Source organism: Stegodyphus dumicola, chromosome 1 (genome assembly GCF_044657685.1).
Source record: "Stegodyphus dumicola isolate Sdum_Otavi_A_Nest chromosome 1, ASM4465768v1".
Lineage (NCBI taxonomy): Eukaryota > Metazoa > Arthropoda > Arachnida > Araneae > Eresidae > Stegodyphus > Stegodyphus dumicola.
Window position 1 is genome coordinate 271,600,250 of NC_140768.1, and position 21,570 is coordinate 271,621,819.

The following is a 21,570-nucleotide window of genomic DNA, read 5'->3' on the forward strand; positions in this document are numbered from 1 at the left end:
AAACTACTCGTGCGATTTTTACAAAACTTGGCAGTGCAGTTTGGCATAATTTGAGTCGAAGAATTGAAATATGGAAACAAATTAGCATGTCATTTCAGAAAAAGTCCAATTTTGTGTCAAAATACCTATGTTAGAATGATGCTATGTATAAATCTAATAATCCTAAGTCGCACTTTCGAGTAATTGAAAACACAAGTTGAATTTCATCAATTGTCCCAGTAGAACAGGAGATATAGAACTTTGTCCCTTTTTTTTTCTTTTCTCCCCCCCCCCGCGCAGTCTACCTTCACTGTATTTTTGCGATATTTCACTTCAACATATATTTATTTTGTAACTTAATTTAAAAAAAATTAATTGCTAAATTTGGGGGGGGGGAATAAATAAAAAAATGTAAAAGTACAGATCACACCTCACAAATAATTTAAATGATAATTTATATTATTTATTATACAATATTTTTAAATTGTGTTTTAAATGATAATTTATATTAAGAAGAAATTGTCGTAAAGAGAAAACAAGTGCTACTGTAATCTTTGTATTCTTCTTGTCCATAATGTTTCACGCCTCATATCTGAAATCAACCCATAGCTCATCTTTTCACCTGATAGTCAGCTCTTACTCATTTTTGCCTTGCTTTATTTTTGGCATCATTAATATGCAATGGAATAAGTATCTGTACATTTCTAATTTAGAATTATTTTTTTTTTTTTAGTTTTGCTTATATAGAATTTGCAGATAAAGAATCAGTAATCACGTCTACAGCCTTTGATGAATCTGTGTTTCGAGGGAGATTAATTAAGGTTAGTGCATGATATAATTTAAAATTTGAATTATATGTGTTTGAACAATATAGTTACAGATTTTGTTTCCTTAAATATTGATTCGAGTTATATAGTTTAAATTGAAAAGCCTCTTAACTTCTTTGCTCCCAATGTAGAGTGAACAAATTCCTCTCATGTGTTCATGACATTGGAGTACTGAACGTCAGTGTATGCCAGAGCGCATTTTTAAGTTAAGACTAATACGCAAAAATAACCATAAAATCAGTTTTTTTTTTAATCTAAATATTTGTATTTTTGCATTTAATTAATTTGTACAATGTAAACAGAAGAATCCTTATACTTAAAATAAAAATTCAGAATAAGTTCAATGGGTACAAGTGTGTATTTGAACGTTTTCAAGTCTTGCTTACCATTGCTGTTCTGTTTTAGATGAATAAGCTCGAGTGCATACTTAAATGTTTCCCAGTCTTGCTTCCCACTGCTAATTTGTTTCATATGAATGGGCTCGAGCAATGGGTACACGATTGTTTTCCAGTTTTACTTCCCGTTGCTTGTTTGTTTCTGAAGCTCATGATGTCTTTTTATTTTGTGCTTGAGGTGTAGATCGAGCATTTGATTTTTGTTTTGGTGGTATAATTGATTATACACCGAAGTAATGCTTTGTGATGATTATTACAAATTCTGTTTCTAAAAGCAAAGCAAATGCGTTTGATGCAATAACACGCATGCTAATGTGTGCATGTTAATGCATGAAAAATTAAATATTTTATGCTTTGCTGAACAATAACATACTGTAAAATATTTTAACTTGGGCAGTGGCAATACATTTCTTTTAAGTAGCCAAATTTCTTTATTAAATTCGAGGCAATATAATTGTGTTTTCTGAGTGGTGACACAATTTTTTTATATCGCTAACGTTTCTGATTAAATTTGAAACATATATATCTTACTCATTGCAGAGTAGCAATGCAAAGCTTTTAAATTGCCGAGTTTTTAATTAAAAGTTCTTTAAGTTAGTGTAAAATATATATAAATAAAAAGTGCAGATCCATGGGCTGGTTTTTGAGAAATCCTATGTAGACAGTGACCTTCCTCTTGTTTTGAAATTCGAGTGTGGGAAGTTTTATAAAGATTAGAATTAAACTGTAGATCTGTATAAAAGACAAACATTCATTTATATGTATATGAATATGCTAACATATGCTAAAATATATAATACAAATATAGTAATGTATGCAAAAAAAAAAAATTGCTTTCGAAGGTGACATGTGGTAAAAGGTTTGAGAAACCCTAAGCTAAACAATTAAACATATGGCAGAAAATCTGTTTTTAGTTTATTAGTACTCTGGCATCATTTAAATATGAGTTAGCATAGAGGATAAGTAAAATTAAGTATTTGTATAACTGTCATGTGTAAATGCATGTGCATGATAATTGACAAAAGAAGCAATGGTTTCAGACATACCATGAATTTGATAAATTTTCTTCAGAATAAAACATGTAAAACACTTCCCATCTGCTGGTCGTGTACTAAGAAGGTTGTGAATTGAGAATGACCAGAGTTGATGGAATGATATGTGCAAATGACAAATAATAATTTGTGAAATTAACGACTGAATACACCATTGGAATATAGAATATTATCTGAGAATACTCTTCTCATTCTGCATTGCAATACTAGCTGATTACCCTTGCAAGTTGCATTTTTTAGACAAACGTAAGAATTCATGACTTTGATAGAGATTGCTGTTGATAGCAGAAAACTGTGCATACTTTAACAAATGTCAATTTACATTGTATCATTGCATTATATATACTAAAAATTTAAAAATTATATTTTAAAACTTCAAAAATCATGCTGTGAAATTTAACATGGTTCTCAAATTTTATTAAAGAACAGAGCTTGAGTTAAAATGTCCAAAACATTCTCTGAAAGTGATAGATAATTCACTTTAATTACTTCCTAATTAGTCAAATCTTTAATAAAATATCTGATATGAATATACTTTGATCTTACTGTTTTCATGATTTTGTATTAAATGAATTGCACCCTGGTTATCTAAATTTAAGTTACAATGCAACAGCTTATGTTTCATATCAGTCACAAGTTTAGTTAAAGAAACAATTTCAGCTGAAGCTTACAGAGGCAGCAATATATTCTCCTTCACAGGATGATATAGTAAGACATTTGTATTTTTTTTTTTTTTTTTTTTTTTTTTTTGAAAGACACTGCACTGGATATCCATAGCAAAATATTTCATCCTCTGAAATACTTTTCTTATATCACTTTTATCACCAGCCCTTGTCTTAATCTGAAAATGCTTAAGTCTTTATTTTTCTTTTCTGCTCAGTAGTACCAAGTGGACTATGTTTATAGGTTATTTTCATTGTTTTGAACTGGTGTTTGAAAAGTGGTTCTGGCAAAGTGTTGTGTAAAAAGAATTTTTGGTTACTATGAAAATTACCTAGATATATCGCCAAAACTGGCGACCCTTGTAGGTTATACAGGTTAACCCTAACATAGGTTAGAGGGTGCTAAAATAAAGAGTATTACCACACCTTTTTTTGCTACATTTATGCGGATTATTACATTTAGGTTAAGCACGTGAAACTTTTTGTGATTATTATTTTCCCAATGGATATCAACATTTTCCAACTTCCTTCAAATGAAGAAGTGATAGAATTTTTTAGAGATTCTGGAATTTTACCTAAAGAATGCATTTGTAAAAACGGCCATGTTATAAAGTTTTATAATTCAGGATTTTATTGTAGATGCAATGTCAAAAATTGTCAACAAAAGTTTGGTGTTCGAACTGGTACGTGATTTGAAAACAGTTGTACTAAATTTTTAAAAGCTTCAAGATTATTTACTTTTGGGCATATGAACAGTTGTCCATTGAATGGTGCAAACATCAGTTGGATTTATCAGATAAGACTGTTATTGATTGGAGTAATTATGCGTGAAGTGTGTGTGAAAGAATTGGCGTTTAATCGAAATATCAAAATTGGAGGGCCCGAATTGGTTGTCGAAATTGGCAAAAGCCTTTTTACGCGTCGAAAGAATAACGAAGTTCATATCTTGCCACAGCAGTGGGTCTTTGGTGGAATTTGCCAGGAGACAAAAGAAACATTTCTGGTCAGAGTTCCAGACCGGAAGGCAACAACATTAATGCATGAAATCCAAAATAATATTGCCGACGGCTCAACAATAATGTCAGATTCGTGGCCTGGATATCAAACAGAGGAGCTCATTGCTGCTGGTTTTGAAAATTTTAAGGTGAATCATCAAAAAAATTTTGTTGGCCCATTTACGCAGACTTGTACTCAACATGTTGAAAGGATGGAGGGTTCTGCAAAATGGAGGAACAAGCGACTACGTGGGACAAGCCGCGATCATTTGGATACCTATTTAGCTGAATTTATTTGGCAGAAAAAAACGGGAAACGTCTTTCGATGCTATTTTGAAAGCTATTTCCTGCCACTTTCCTCACCATTAACTTCAACGTTTTCTTTTAACTAGTTTTAAGTAATTTTTTAATTCATATATATATATATATATATATATATTGGTTTTTATGTTTTTGTTCATTTATAATTAGGACTTATATTTTAAAAGAATTTATAAACATAAACCAAAAAATGGCAATGAACATTTTTATCTGCAAATGTTGCCAAGGTAGTCGTCATAGTACGTAAGTACCAAAAAGGTTTACTACATTGTAGGTTTTCAGTTTTTTTCCCCTGAAAGTATTTAATTTTTTCTACGTATTATGGATAAGTTCTCAATCTTAGGAAAGGTTCTTTTTGAAATTAGGGAAAATCTTCATTATTTTGCTTTGTATTTTTGCAATTTTCCCTTGCTTTGAGGAGGATGATAGTTTTTGGGTCAAGTATTAAGATTTAACCACTTGCGCTACGACTAAACTTCACGGTTGCGGTGCAGTGCGTTACGATATAACAAGCGAAAAAGTGTCTCATTTACGCCGCTCCGCATTTGCGAGTGCAATCCAGAGCTGTAACTCGAGAAATAAACGATCTCGTAGTTAGGCGAAAGCATCTCGACGTGCGTGGCACGTCTTTTTAACACAAGTGGTTAAAAAAATGTATTGGAATGGCTCAACAGAGCTAATTCTGAATGCAGAAAAGCAAGGATTTTCTTATGGAAGAGGAACTGTAAGTTATTTCGATGTATCCTCCTATGTATGTTATATTCTAGTTAATTGGATTCCTCCTCTTTAATATTAATTTTTGATTTTTTTGTGATGGTTTATTTTAAGTTTTCTTTTAACATTTAAAGAATTCTAATTCTACATATGTAGGATTTTTTGAAATTTGTTTGTTTATTTGAATTTCAATTTTCGGTTTTTGTGAAAAATTGATTCTTTATGTATTTACTGATCAATTTTCAGTGTCATAATGTGCGAAAATTCTTGGAATGTTATATATATTTCTTTATAAAAAATTTTGTGTTTCTGTATTATATATGCATATGTGTAATATATTATGTGAAATCTTGAAACTTTTTTTTTTTTTTTTTGCTGCTTTCTATTGTAATAATATGGTCTTGGCATTTTCTTTCTCAGTAACGAGAAAATCATGAGAAAAAATAACAATTACATCTTCCCTAGTATATACACACAAAAATCCTTCTTTGGTGTTTTAAAATTTATTCTTTCATAAATTTATTAAATTTGTCATTCCAGCAGTGTGGTGACCTTATGGCAATACAATTTTTTTAAAACTTTAAGTTATTTCCATTGTTTAAGGTTTCCATCTGGAGGTTTGATGCATACATCATTCTTTAATATTCCATTTAACTATTCCTTTTAATATTCCATTTCCTTTGTAAGGATTAAAAATCATCATTCTTATTAAAAATAATTTTGCTACATGTGCATATACCTTACAATCTACCTTTTCATGATATCCTTTAACTACTATGTGAACTTTCTTAGTACTGTTACTTTTATTTCAAAAACCCATTTTATGTCGATAGCCTTAACAACACCTTCAGATAAGTATACTTTTAAAGCTTTCAAGTAATATTAATTTTTTGTTAGTAGTTCTTTCCACTGAAATCTTTCATAGCATCTTGATATGTTTTGAATTTTTCACATGATGTATCAGCAGAAGACAGCATTTAGTATAAAGTTGTTAGACACTTAAGCATTTACACTTCTTAGTTCTTTAACATCTTGTTTTTATATGTGTATTACTTTCCTTAGGGGAAGTGTTGCTATTACATTCAATTAGTGCTATATCTTGTTCTGTGATCAAATTTTCTAAACATGAATGTGTACTTCATTCCACAGAATTATCAATTCCATTGCAGATGCTTATTTTATTCAGTTCTAGTCCAACCAGTTTTGTTAATGATATGGCAGCACAATTAACAGTTTTTGCCTATAATTTTGCTGGCATTATGTTCTCTATGTATGGCCTTACTTTTACAGCCTTTATTATTGTACAATTTTTTCTTTCAGCAGAGCTGTTTTGCTCTAGAGTGCATTGCATATTCTTTAATGTATACTAATATCAGAAAGAGTTTGTCAGTTTTTATAATTTCAGTACCACCATCTATTAACAGCTCTTTTGCACTTTAACCATGGCCAGCCAGTGGCCGAGTGGTGAAGTCGCTGAATACCGATAATTCAACCTGGGATCTTTTCCAGGCAAACATTTTGGCTGCATGGGGAGTTTTGTGGTTTGTCCACAAAGTTTTGTGTAATGTTAGAAAGTCATCCACTAAGGCATTTCTGCCCCAAAACTGATAGCCCTTGCATTTTCTACCATAATCAAATAAACCAAACCACTTTGTGACCACAATTCTTAATTTCGGCGAGAAATCATTTTAATTTTTCTGTGACTTTAAATAAAAAACCAGTATTTTGAAAAATCATCTTTAAATATAAGAAATTACTTCCTAAAGAAAATTCTGGCATTGTTTCTCAAATATCAGTTGCTACATTCAGTTGTACCAACATTTGTAAATTTGTTTTGTCAAGTTCCAAAAGCTAAATTTAATGCATTTCCCCACATATACTAGCCTTTACAAGGTTCATCAACTGGCTTCAAGCCATTTCTTCATTTTTTTCAATATTTTCTGGCTTTTTGCTGTTACAGAATTGGTAGGGATAACGCATCTAGCGTGTTCAGGTGAAACTTCTGCAGGTCGGCTGAAACGCACTTCAAGCGTTCTTCTACATTATAAACCTTTAAAACGCTTTCTAAATGTTTATTTCAGTTTTTATTTTTGTTTGTTCTAATACCTCCTAGAGGGCAGTACTAATCAGGCATTCTATTTCTAATTGAATTTTCCCATGGTTTTAATATGGCGACGTGCATTAAACGGCTCTAAATTTGGCGTGTAATGTTTGGCCTTTGATTTTCGCAGCGTGTAATGTTGTTTTCTCTGTACATACATAACTTTTGTAGTGGATGAATGTAAATGACTATTAAGTAAAATTATAAGGAAATCTAATAACTTCCCATATTCATATCTAAAATGAAAAAATAACCTAACAAACAACATACATGACAGCACTATTTAAGAAAAACATGAACTAGTAGTGTTTGAAAGTATAAATAGCAGTAGGAAGGTAACAGAACTAAAATTTCCAATTAATAAAAAAAATTGTGTTTTTTTAAATAGTAAGCATTTAAAAGTGCAATAATTATGGATTGCAGTATTTACTAGTAATGCTGATGTTTCTTAACACCATTTCTTTCAATCCTATGTAAATGCGGTAAAAGTTTACAAATGGGTGCCCCTTGTTTTTTGGCGATTCTTTTTTGACGTCAAGATTGGCACCAGGAAGACACTATTTCAAGATGGTTGCTACGCAAAACTAAAATAAGAAGTCAAAGAATTGCATAAACTCTGTGTCCATGTACACATCGATCTGTTTTCACTAAAAAATAAATAAATAAAAAAATACCAGAATTGCACAAACTAGGCATTGCACAGTGCTTTAAATTTGTCCATGTACACATCAATCTATTTTTATTTTTAAAAAATCAGGAGGCTAAAACAAAGTTAAACTATCATGGTAACCAGAAATAAGATTTCATCGGCAAAATTTTATGAAAAATTGTCGCTGATTGAAGGGTCACCCAATTCTATACTAGAGCCGTAAATGTATTTACCTAATTTTAGTTTCTACATTTTAGAATAGTGCTAGATTACAATGATCATTTCAGGCACTTTTTATAATCAATAACATTCCTTTTGATACTGTACAGAAATAATTTAAATAATATAGTATACGATAGTAACGTAAGTGAATTTCTTTGTTATCACAAGCGCATACAATGTAAGCGAAGAATATACTTAAATTATGAATATATAATACTTAATTGACTTACTTAATATGCTTATTTAAGTATAATGAATATACTTAAATTGAATAAAGAACAAAACCTAATTTCCAACATTCATTTATTGAGATAATCTAATAGACATACATAACAGCAATATTTAAAAAAATGCGAATTACACAGTGTTAGATACCAAACCACAAGTAATAAAAATGCAATTTGCAGTCAATAAAAAAATATTTAGTGGTTTTCAATACTACACAATTAAGTATGGCATAATTATAGATTACAATATTTCATAGTAATGCTAATGTTTCTTTAGCACTATTTTTTTTTATTATATGTGCGAAGTCTGAGCTCCAACCTGTATCATGAACACAATAATCAATTAATATGAATGATATATGCTATAGTACTTAGGACGTTATAACCGAATCATTGTATCCAAATATAACGATAATCCATGTATCCAAATATTGCACGACGTTATAATCGGATCCGCGTGTCCAAATATAACGATAATCCGTGTATTCAAATATTGCACCGCTGGAGCCACTGAAGATTGGGAAAACACAATTTAATTTTAATAACTGGAAAGTCATAAAATACCAAAACAGAACATTATTTAACTGTATAGACGATGTTAGCACATTGCAAGCAGATATTCACAAACGAAATAAGCAGAAATTAGGCATTACCACGAAGATTTCTCCTCAATTCAAAATAAACTGCCATCATTATATTTTTATACGTCGTTCTCTTTCTGTATTGAATCTTTCCAGTATCTATTTTCGACGGTGAATTACAAAAGCGCGAAGAAAATGTTCCTGAAAATAAGATGGAGTCAAATGATCGCACAGTTACTAACTTGTTCGAATTTGGCAGCTAGCCAAAGTGCGCAAGCCTCGATCTTAGATGTTCATTTATATAATCGTCTAGTAAATAATATGTATGGAATGTCAAACAGCAATTCAGTGCAGTGTTTCAGCGATTTATTCGATTGCACTAAACCTTTCGACGGTTCTTCTGATAATTGAATAGAATCTTTTTTAAATGGCCTAGAAGAATTATTTCAACTGAATAGAATTACAAACAATATTCACAAAATACGAAATTTACAAAAAAAAAATTAGTGCTACTTTGTAGATGGTTGCACGGATTTTTGGCAATTTACTGTGCCGCAATCGTTGGCGCGTTTTTTACAACCGTCAATCATCTTGAAAAACGCTTTTTTTTTTGCGCATATTCGAAACTATAAAAAAATAAATATCGTTAAAAATAATGGTTAATACTTAATTAATATAATAATAATGGTTAATAATAATAATGGTTAATAATAATAATGGTTTAATAAATAATAATGGTTAATAATAATAAGTTATTACTTTTATATAGCAAAGAAATAGAATAAAAACACCGCTATAAAAACATTGCGCCAATGTTTAATTGGATTTAAACATTACTTAAATTGAATATCGAATTAAAAACATTATACCAACATTTAAAAGAATTAAAATATTGCTTAAATTCAAATACTTTAAAATACGTTTTATAGAATATAGTTAACATTAAAACATATGTGACAATAATTATTTAAGCAATTTTTGAAAATAGTGTGAATTTTTTAACAAAAATTGAAGTATACAATTATAAAGTAAAAGAAAAATGTGTACTTACATTTTTTTTAGTCATTTAACCTGTCGTTTATTGATAAGTACCATAAAAAAAAATCAGAACCATAATTTAGATATCAATGAAAAAAATTTGAAAAATGTAATATCAAGGGCAGGAATAAAAAATTTAAAAAAAATTTATAAATAGATAAAGCAATTTAGAGCCAAATTAATTTATCATAAAAATTAAAAATAACAAAAAAATTTGGAAAATATAAATCTCCAGTAATAGGTATTGTTTTTAAGATTTCGAAGATCCTTTAACCGCCCCTCCCTGAAGTACACGCCAATCATCCCAGTTTATGTCTCGAATAATTTCAAGAAATTTAACATATGGCTTCTCATTCAATGCAGAGCAAATTTTCCTAAACAAATACCAGGCTATATATCCTTCAAAATCTCATCGACAATTGTCAACTGGCAAAGAGTTTTTGAAGTCACGCTATTGCCTTTCAACTGTGTTGGTTTGAGCTCCGGTTTCAGGATCTACGAAATGGAACGAATGGTTAACTTGCAAGTGATTGAACCCTTCTTCGCTCAAACGGTCATAAGCTTTCCGGCAGTTTGAAATAATCTGGGTTCCCGGTTCGATCCAATCCTTAAAGTGAGAAGAGTATCCACTGTTCTGTCTGGCACAGGAACTAAAAAACAGCGACCTGAGTCTCGCTCTATTCTCCCAAAAACCCACTGCCCTTCAATGAATCCACCCTTGTTAAACTTTATTTTCCCAATTTTGGGCTCATCAATCTCCATAATTTTCCCTGGCCCTCCTATTTTCTCCATTTTAGTTTCCATAAAATTAACTAAAACGTTGGTTACATAACTGCACCAGTCAGCTATAGCTTCTGAAAAAATACTGAGCTCACATTGAATTCTATCATATGAAGAACCCATGAATATTTCGTTCACTAGAGCTAAAATGACAGCAATTGGAAGTTTACTGTCGGTAAAAAAGGAGGAATGTCTAATATTTTTTTTACCATTACAGCGGTTATTTCTTCCACCGTGATCATAATACCATATATGGCTGTCCTTAGAGTCAGCTCTTTTTTAACCATCTTTGTCTGTGATCCACATTTCTTGCACTTCATTGAAGAAGCAATTAGCGAGGTTTCCTCCAAAAATTTTAAATAAATTTTCTGTGCCTTGTAACAATTTATAAATAAATCTTTGATTAGGAAAGCCAGGCTGGCCAAAATAAGGTCTCGAAGGATAATGTTTTTATTCCGATACCAGTATTCTTGGTACTTACCAATAACAACATTAATCTTTGAAAGGCACATATCCATTTCCTATGACATCTAAGGACTTCGAAGAGATGAATAATAAAATTTTAAAATTGTGTGGTAATGCACAAATATTCAGTAACCAATCAAGGAGCTGATTACAGCTCGATAATGCACAAATATTCTGTAACCAATCTGGGAGCTGATTACATCACGCCTAGAATTAAAATTATTTAAATAATCATAGATAATAAATACATAAAAAATCATATGTAAAAATGCAAAATAAAATTGTATTTTAATATTTAACAGCCATAAATAATGTTTAAAACATTAGATTAAATTTCTAGATATTAAAACCAATTACTTTTAAAGCAAGGTGACATCATTGATTACATCATCCACAACATAAAATTTCATAAAATATCATAAACAATAAAATTTTTATTTCAGATAAAAATGTAAAATTAAATTGATTTTCAATATTTCGAAGCCATAAATAATATTTAAAACACGGAATTTATGCATAATAAAATGCATTGTTTAAAAAATAAAATGACAACAAAGTATCGGTTACCATAAATAAATTGTCCAGCAATGGGTTTACCATAAGTCCTATTACTCGCCAAAATCCGTGCAACCGGTCTACCAAAGTAGCACAAAAATATTTATCGGGCTCACTAAAACATTTGTAAAATCCCGAGAGTACCGTGATACTAGGATTAAACCAAGCATATTTAAATGCATGGGAAAAACATAAACAGTTCATCAGAATTTTTATAGGTAATAAATTTCATTTTTTTGTTCACAGTTTCTCTAATTTTGATGTCAACATTTATTAGTAATTTTTCAAAGCCATTATTAATTTTGTCATTTTCCATTAAAATTGTTAACATTTCTTTCTCCTTTTCCATTAATTTTTCCGTTCTGCTTATCCCGACCGTCGATGAGTTTTTCGTCATATATATTGGACAGACGTTAAAAATGCATGGACATGCATAGTCTTTTAATATTGGACGTTCTCTCGGAATTCTTAAAATCGTCATATTTTTATCTGTGTATACATCTTCGCGAAAATTGTACTTTTTGCTCTGTATGCGGTAAAATGTTTCATATTATGTCAGCATATTAATTCAAATAAATTCGTCCTTACTTCAAAAATAATAAATAAAGTCATATTTTAACAGTGAAATAATTACTAACATGTGATTTATGTTGATTTCGGAAATATAATTTTTTAAATATATAAAATGCATAACTACTTATAGAACATAAAATGTGACTTACTATATAGATTAGTTTCATTTTTAAATATTTTACTATAATATTTATAAAAAAACATTTTAAGTATTTTCAAAATTTTAAATAATAATTTAGCACATATTTTTAGTACTAATTAAATTTAATAATTCAAGTATATATATTAAATTTATATTTCATTAGATGAATCTACCTTAGATTAATATATTTAGATGAAATAAAGTAATGAAACTTCGCAAAATAAATCTTATTCGGACTTCAGATTCTTGAAAGGGCAGATTTTGTCTCTTTTCATTCTAAAAGTAACATCGGTGAACTATGAAAAAGATGCTAAAACGACCACGTCTAAAAGCTGTCATATCATGATGTTTCAACGACGTCGACAAATTGCCAAGATGCAGTGGCAAATATTTTGCATCTTCACAACGTTGTAAAGATATCGTAAAAGTTACAGGACCACTTTGCAACCTCTCGGACCAATTTGCAATGTCGTATGCTACTTGTGTCTAATCAGCAGGTCTATCTGTAGGCAAGCAGCAGCAATGACAACAACCAGGTTTTTTTTTTTTTTTTTTTTTTTATGAATCATGCTGATTATGATCTTACTTCTCATTTTAACCTATGCCACTTGACATAAAATGTACTTGCTATTCACTAAATCTCTAGACTGAGCAAGTGTGTGATAAAATAAAGACATAAAACTAAATCAACATAAAGTTGTTAGTAAAACGTAAATAAAATGTCACTTATCTTTCAAATATGTCCAACTATTATAAGTGTAAAATATTTAATGCTACTTGATAAATTTCATAATGTTTATTTTATTCTTAAACTTATTAATAAGTATATGGTAATTTATGTTTAATAATAATGCATCCTATTTACGGATCTATTTTATTTTTATGATGGTATTACAAAAGTGAAGTTCAGGCATAGTAATACTTTTAATTGAATTTATTCAGTTCCCATTTGCTCGTAGGTCCTTAATTTTTTCATTAATGGTCCTAAAAAGCACTTGATTTCTGTGTGCAGAAATTTATAGGAACCCTGTCTAAACCTTTAGAGAAAAGGTTTTGATCATTATCAGGAACATGCCATACATTGCAAAATGAGTTTCTACCTTCCATTAGCAAGCATTTCAACCTTTTATTTTATCTATGCCTTTATAATATAGGTAAGTTCCATTTTCAAGTCTAAGGGATTTAGGAATTTAGTTTTTCTACATTATTACCTTTATTGTATTTTTTCAATTTATCTTTAGAATTTTCAGTAGTAACTTTTCTATTTTAAGTGCTTAAATTTTTAAAAAATTCAGAAAAGTTTACATACAATTCGGAAATCTCAACAGTACAATTTTCAGTTGCTAACTTTTGAAAACAAAAGGTAGCAATAAATTCTAAAAATGTATTAGAAACTTTTACATATAAACAGAAAATGTTGATTTTGAGTTCAGAATTTATAACATATATAGGAAAGATGGGCTGGTATTCTAAATGATATTTATTTTATTTATAAGATGCTCACCTTACAAGTAAGAGTACATACAACTTGAGAGAAAATAAAAACATTGAAATTGAAGTAGTAGTTCGAATACCTGTAATATTATAATAAGTTTATACTTAATAAGTTGTAGCTGTCCATGTTATCTGTTTTGCAAAATAATGATTCTTTTGTTAGAATAATGCATAGTGCAAGGATTGTTTTCAAGAGCTTGTCAACCAGATTAGCATATTTAAATGATCATTACTTCAGGCTTTTATTGAATATTTTCAATTAGGGCAGATTGTATGGAATTACTCTCCAGTATGTTACAATTTCAGACTGTTATTTTGGAGGCATAGAATAACATACTTACAGAAATGATTTCAGAAATTTTAGGAGCCCATATCTTGATAAATTTGAGCAGTTCTAATAGAAATAGGCGATCTTAGTAAATATGAAATTTCTTTTGTACGTCTGCGACCATATATAATGATTAAATATATATATATATATATATATAAAACATGTTATCCAGAAACAGGAAGACCGAGTTGAGAAAATGTGATGCTGTATGTGCAGCAAAAATACTTTTGTGTCTTCCAGTTATTATGCAGTTGAAGCTGCAGATTTTTTTATTTTTATAGCACAGTGTCAGTTTTGAAATGTTCAGGAACCTCTGAGCCTGATGGGGGTATCCAGAATGTTAATTGAAGCACAGAAAATGGATTTATGAGGATTGCAGAGTCACTTCTAATGATGTTTCAAGAGGAGATTTTGCATATATATATGACCACGGATGAAATATAGGTATGCTATTTCAATCTGACAGTAAAGGACAAAGCATGACTTGAAAATATGCCTTTTTTCACTGTGAGCAGGAAGTTTTTATATCAATATGATTTATGAAATTATTCACAATGTTTTCTGAAATTCCAAAGAATTGTTGATAATTGATTACTTCGAAATTGGAAAAATAATCAGAGAAATACAGTGCAGAGTTAATAAATAATAAAACTGTGCAAAGAAATTAAGAGTAAATGAAAGAGAAATTTCTCAGGACTATGTACCATCATGACTATGTATCATTGCACACTTCTATTATATAGATTTTGCTCCAAGTAATGTTTTCTTATTTAAAAATATAAAGAAAGACTTTTGCAAGATGCCTTTTGCTTTTAATGATGTGAATATTTTTTACCTTTTTTTACTTCTAGCAAGTAGGCTGTCGGCATAGCATTTTTATAATTTCCTCATCTGAATTAATTTTTCTCATAAAGTCTTCTACAGGGGCATCAGTCCTCTTCCAAGCGACCTTTAAATGCTTTGTCAGAATTAAATATAAATTATGAAAATTTTTAAGATTCTGCTTTTAATGAAGAAAATACTGATTTAAAGGTTGAAATTTGCTACAGCTTTAATAATATTCCCAAGGTAATTTGAGAAGTTTTAATGTATTTTTTGTAATTTCCCAACAAGTTTTGCAGAATTTTATGAGTATTATTAAATGCAAAGTAAAGAGTTTTAAGAAAACATTTCAGCATTGATGGGGAGAGATAAGTAAAACAAAATGTAGTTCATGTGCAGACTAAAAATTCTAGTATGTAAAATATTCATTGCACTATAATCAGTTAAAAAGATCCATACTTTTACATGCAGAATTTACAGATGTATACTAAGGACCCAGCCAGAAGTTTAATTAAAAATTCTATTTTAGCCAAGATAGAACCATTAACCATCAAAGCAACATTTCTTTTGTATCTGCTTCTTGAATTTGATCTCAGTCTTAAATGAATTATTATAGGAAAGGAAAAATAACCTTACTCATTCTTGACTATTTCTGGAAATTTTGAATGTGAAGTTCTAGATTTTGTTCTTAAATTTGTAGAGCAGATTATATGTTTATAAAACTGAATTCTGGGAAAAATGTATAAATTAGATTCTATTGTTATAGAACCCTTTGTCAATTATTGCATTTATATAAAATTTTCTACCTTATTTTAAAAACACAAATTAAAATTACATACAGAAGTAAATGTATAAGAAAGCAAAGCAAGTAGATTATCATTTGCTTTATTTTCTCCCTGCCATTGTAGCATTAACTGTCTGGTTTGATTATAGGTACTTCCTAAACGTACTAATCACCCAGGTATTAGTACAACTAACAGACCACCTAGACGACGGATTCGAAGATTTCCTAGATTTCCTTTCTTCAGTTATCAATTTTTGAGGAGACCATACAGGTATTTTCTGCAAATATCAATTTTGTTTTGTTTCAAAACTGGAAAAAAAATTTGTATTGCTTAAATTATGTATTTTTAAAATCGTTCAAAATCAAGAATGCTGGTAATCAAAGTATTGATTGATGTAATTAATGTTACATGCTTATTCTAAGTATATTCAAAGTAGCACACATATATTAAATGCCAAAAGACTCGCTAACTTTTTCAAAAATAGTAAACAAAATTTTTTTGGGGGGGGAATTTCATTAGCTAAAACAAATTACGTATATACAGTGGATGGACAAAAATATGGAAACACCTTGTGAAATGCATGTTTGAAAAGAAAGATTGATTTTAATGAAATATGTAGGTGGCGCTGGCGTTTTTGACTACTGATGCCACCTATACAACTTCGTAAATGTGCTAAACAGTTCAGTTGTTGTCGGAGTACTGTTATGTGAGGCTGTCATTGCATTATGTCAGAGTTAACAGACTTCGAAACATGGGCAAATTGTTGGAGCACGCATGGTAGGTGCTTCCGTAAGCAAGGTAGCCGAGGTGTTTAGTGTTTCAAGAGGTACTGTATCGAAGATTTTTTCCGCATATTTGAAAAGCGGAAAAACATCATCTGTTAAATCACAGCGCGGACGAAAGTGTGTCCTGAGTGATCGTGACAGACGATCATTAAGGGCAATTGTGACGAAAAATAAGAAGACCACAGCTGCAAAAGTTACTGCTGAAATGAATGTTGTGTTACCGAACCCTGTGAGTACCAAAACAATTAGAAGGGAGCTTCATAAACAGGGAATTGCTGGCCGTGCTGCAATTGAGAAGCCACTCATCAGTGATGCTAATGCCCGTAACAGGAAAAGGTGGTGTTTAAGTCATAAAGCCTGGACTATAGAGCAGTGGAAGCGAGTAATATGGTCTGTCTTCTTTCACATTGTTTCCCACTTCTGGCCGAGTTTACGTCTGGAGAATGCCATCTTAAGCCTATAATACAGACTGCTTGTTGCCAAGAGTGAAACATGGCGGGGGTTCTGTTATGGTTTGGGCAGCCATATCGTGGTTCTCTGTTAGCCCATGATAACTGTGTCAGGGCACATAAATGCCAAGACTCATGTGAACATTTTGGCCGATCAAGTTCATCCCATGGTACAAACTTTGTTCCCCGATGGTGATGGTGTCTTCCAAGACGACAAAACCCTTGTTCACACAGCTCACATTGTCCAGGACTGGTTTTCTGAGCACGAGGATGAGTTGTCCCATCTCCCCTGGCCACCACAGTCAGCAGACCTGAATATTATCGAACCTTTGTGATCTACATTGGAACGGAAAGTGCGTTCTCGTTATCCACCGCCAACATCGTTATCTGAACTTGCCACCGTTTTCCAGGAAGAATGGTATAATATTCCCTTGGCAAACATACAGGAACTGTATTTATCCATTCCGAGAAGACTGCAAGCTGTTTTGGATGCCAACGGGTTTCCTATAACATATTAAGCAAAGAAACATGTTTTTTTAAAGGTGTTTCCATATTTTTGTCCAACCCCTGTATATATATGGACAGAAAATAAGAAGTTTAGAATCAAATCCACAAAGACACAGAAGAAATGAAATTCAAAAATCCCATAAATGGGAAAAAATCAGCTAATAGTCATCAAACCAGTAGAAATACAGAGAAGAGAAATGCAAAAGAAATATAGCTATAAGAATGCAATTAAAATATGATTCAGTGTTAACAAGAGGAGGCAGGTCAGACTTAATTGAGGCCCACCAGCGGCCGAGCGGTAACGTCGCTGAACACTGGTAGTTCGGTCCGAGGTTCGAATCCCGCAAACAGGCTGGCTGCATGGGTGTTTTCGTGGTTTTCCCCATGTGTAACGTGTATACGAGCCAGTTTCCCTTAGAAAGTCCTCCACGAAGGCATCCCTCCCCCTTAGGCAGATAGCCCTAGTGAGCTTTGCCATAATTAAATACACACACACACAGACTTAATTGAACCCCTCTTCCCTTGGAAAACCACTACGTTTCTTTAATCCAAAATTAGCAAAACAAGCATGCAATTAACAATGTGTTGGTATCAAAGCATTCTCAATTTAACCCCATGAGAACAAATCTAATAAAGTAAATCTAAATAACTATCATCAAGGTCATTTAAGTTCTTCTGGTGGTTCAGATTTTTATGTAATAGGCTATAAAATACTTACAATATAGTTTAAATATCATGCTGAATAACAATCAAAAACAAAGTCCAGCTTAAATTTTTTAAAAAATTTTGCAGTACTACTTTCGATAGTTTTTTAACTACCTTCTTCATCTGCTAAGTGCAAATGAACCAAATAAAGGGTGAAGAAAGATAAGAGGGAGATAAGAAAAATTGGACAGAAGTTAATCTACCGGCGCCATGTATTGATGAAACAAGAAAAACTAAAATAAAATTTCTTTAAAGGCTGAAGATAAAGATGGATTGCAGTTGGAATCCTTAACTAGAACAGAAATGTTTTTTTTTGGATGTGAAAAGCTTCTAAAAATCTAATTCACCAGTGGAGGACGTTTTCTGAATAATTTTGGCTGCAGAAAATGCAAAGTGTGATTTTCATTCCAACTATGCTGAGCAACAGCAGATTTCTGTGTTTTCTTTTTCCTAACATATGCCTCATATTCTTTAACATGAAAATTTAAGGCTCCTTTTGTTTGACCAATGTAAATTAAACCACATTGGTAAGAAATCTTGTAAATACCCCAGGAATTCATATCCGGAATGGAGTCCTTACACGTGGAACTAGGAATTTTATTGATAGTAGAGAAAACAAGCCGTAAGTTAAATTTCTGCAAAATATGTGCAATTTTATAGCTAATTAACAGAAAGAAAGGAATGACAGCAGAATTTTTATAATCACCTAAAACAGGATTGTACCGTTTGATGTGTTACGGTGAAAATTTTTTAACTGCATGGTTAATAATGTTGGTTGAAAATTCCTGTGAATAGCAACTGCTTTTAAATAATTTAGTTCTTGATGAAGTGCTGATTTGGAGGAGAAAACATGAAGTGCATGGAAAATAAAGAAATAAAATTAAGCTAACTTCTGTTTCATTGGATGACATGATTTGAAGTGTGGTGGAAGGCAAATTGATGAAGGTTTATGGTAAATAGTAGTACTGAAGGCAGATCTGTTACGTGTGACCAAAATGTTGAGGAACGGAAGAGAATTGGATGTCTCAAGTTCAGAAGTGAACTGAATAGCAGGATCAAATGAATTCATTATTAAACAAAATCCGTATGGTCCTTAAGAGTCCTTCAATTTTTTGGAATCGATTTTTGGCCCTTAAAAGTCCTTAATTTTGACCAAAATCAGTAGAAGGTCCTTAATTTTAATCATCTGAAATTTCTGTCTGTTTTTACGACTGCCATTTTGAGTGTGAATTAGCATTTTGGAGGATTACTTTTGGCCATTCACTGACGTATATGGTTATCTTTTGAATGGGTTCACGGGTTGTAATTTGTTTCTTTTTCTAATATTTACTCGAGTTTCATGGGATACTTGGGTTTCTAAGTGAGAAGTGAAACAGCAACATTTCGAAATTCATTTTTCGTAATAAACAGCTCTTAAACAATTTTTGCTTTTGGGGATGTGAATTCTTTTATTAAATGGTTCTAAATTTGGCGACTTGTCAACATTTTGGCAATTTTAACATCAGTTTCTATAGAAAATTTTTAATTCCGAAATCTGAGAATTTTTTGACGATTTTTTTTTTAAACATTGATAAATTTCATTAAAATAATGGTCATATATTGAAATTATATTTAAAAAATAACATTAAAATAAACCATTTTTATTTTTCGCTGTTATAAAGTTTCATTTTGGCAACTTATACAATATTTTAAATCTGAAAAATAAACAAGGCATAATGCTATAAAGCACATTTTACAAAACAGCTCTAAGCAAAATTAGCTATGTAATTAATTAAAACGTCTTTTTTTTTACTGGAAAAGAAGATATCTGAATTTAAATACAAGTGTGTTCTTACGACGACTACATTCTCATTTCTAAAGCAGAACTTAAGATCGATAGCAGCGAATTTTGGATATGATTTGGCAAGTTCCAAATGAAACTTATATAGCTCAAGTTCAGTTTTGGATAATTGTTGACGTGTAATTCTTATAATGGACCAAAGCAAGACTAGTTTGCAGTTTGATAGGATTTTTGAAACACAATTGGAAGATTTTTGATTACATTTAATCTGAATGAAATTGGGGATCAATTTTTTATGTTTACACTTAAGTAAAAAATCGAGGTGATTCAGGAATTTCTATTGTTTTAGGCGTAATTTTGTGAACTGGTTAATTGACAAAGGTATGATAAATAATGAAGGAAAAAAATAGCAATTAAACTAACTTAACTAACCAAAAGTAAAGCACAAAAATTTGGAACAATTTAACACTGCAAAATGTATACAAAACAAAATATTTGAAACTAGACACAACAAATCAGATAAGGAAAAGCACAAAATCAAATAAGAAAAATTAGAAGGTGTAAAATATAAATCAAATTAAAAAAAACTGGAAAACACTAATAAAAAAATCAAATAAGAAAATTTAAAAGAATATAAACCACAAAGCAAACTTTAAAAATTGGAAAGACCTTATCAAAATCAATCACAAAATAGCAACCACAGCATCTGGAAGAACGGAAGCAAAAAATACTCCTGTTTGAAGCTCCTATAATTTAGTCTAAATATCACGCTCAATAACAATCAAAAACAAAGTACAACATTAAGAATCGGCATATATTAAAAAAAAAAAAAAAATTTTTTTTGCAGTACTAGTTTCGATAGTTTTTGAACTACCTTCAGCTGTTAAGTGCAAATGAACAAAATAAAGAGCGAAGAAAGATAAGGATAGAGATTAAAAAAAGTTAGACAGAAGTTAAGCTATTGGTGCCATCTATTGTTAAAACAAAGAAAACTAAAACAAAATTTTTTTAAAGGTTGAAGGTAAAGATTGATTGCAATTGGGGTCATTAACTAGAATATCAATGTGAAACGCTTCTAAAAAATCTAATTCACCAACAGAGGACATTTTCTGAATAATTTTGGCTGCAGAAAAATGGAAAGTATCATTTTCATTCCAACAATGCTGAGCAACAGCGGATTTCTGTGTTTCCTTTTTCCTAACATATGCCATATGCTCTTTAACACGAAATTTTAAGCCTCTTTTTGTCTGACCAATGTGAATTAAACCACATAGGCAAGGAATCCTGCAAATACCCCAAGAATTCATATCCGGTATGGCGTCCTTAAGCATGGAACTAGGAATTTTATTGATAGGAGAGAAAACAACCCGAAAGCAGGATATGAATATGAATGCCTGAAACTACAAAAAATCTTGAATCACCTTGATTTTTTTCTTAAGTATAAATGTAAAAAAATTGATCTCCAATTTCATTCAGATTAAATGTAGTCAAGTCTTCCGATCGTATTTCAAAAATCGTCTTAAACTGCAAACTAGTCTTGCTTCGGTCCATTATAAGAATTACACGTCAACAGTTATCCAAAATTCAACTTGAGCTATATAAGCTTCATTTGGAACTTGCTAACTCATATCCAA

At 30.9% G+C, this 21,570-nt stretch overlaps 1 protein-coding gene across 3 annotated transcripts in view; it reads left to right on the forward strand.

The window, feature by feature from the left end:
• LOC118201807 (polyadenylate-binding protein 2-B-like) overlaps positions 1 to 21,570 on the forward strand; it is a 79,130-nt gene that overhangs the window by 42,228 nt on the left and 15,332 nt on the right. For all 3 annotated transcript variants that reach the window (XM_085806828.1, XM_085806840.1, XM_085806831.1), the window contains 2 exons: positions 713 to 800; positions 15,859 to 15,980. In XM_085806828.1, the coding sequence (XP_085662954.1) occupies positions 713 to 800; positions 15,859 to 15,980 (210 nt within the window). The remainder of the gene's footprint in view (positions 1 to 712; positions 801 to 15,858; positions 15,981 to 21,570) is intronic.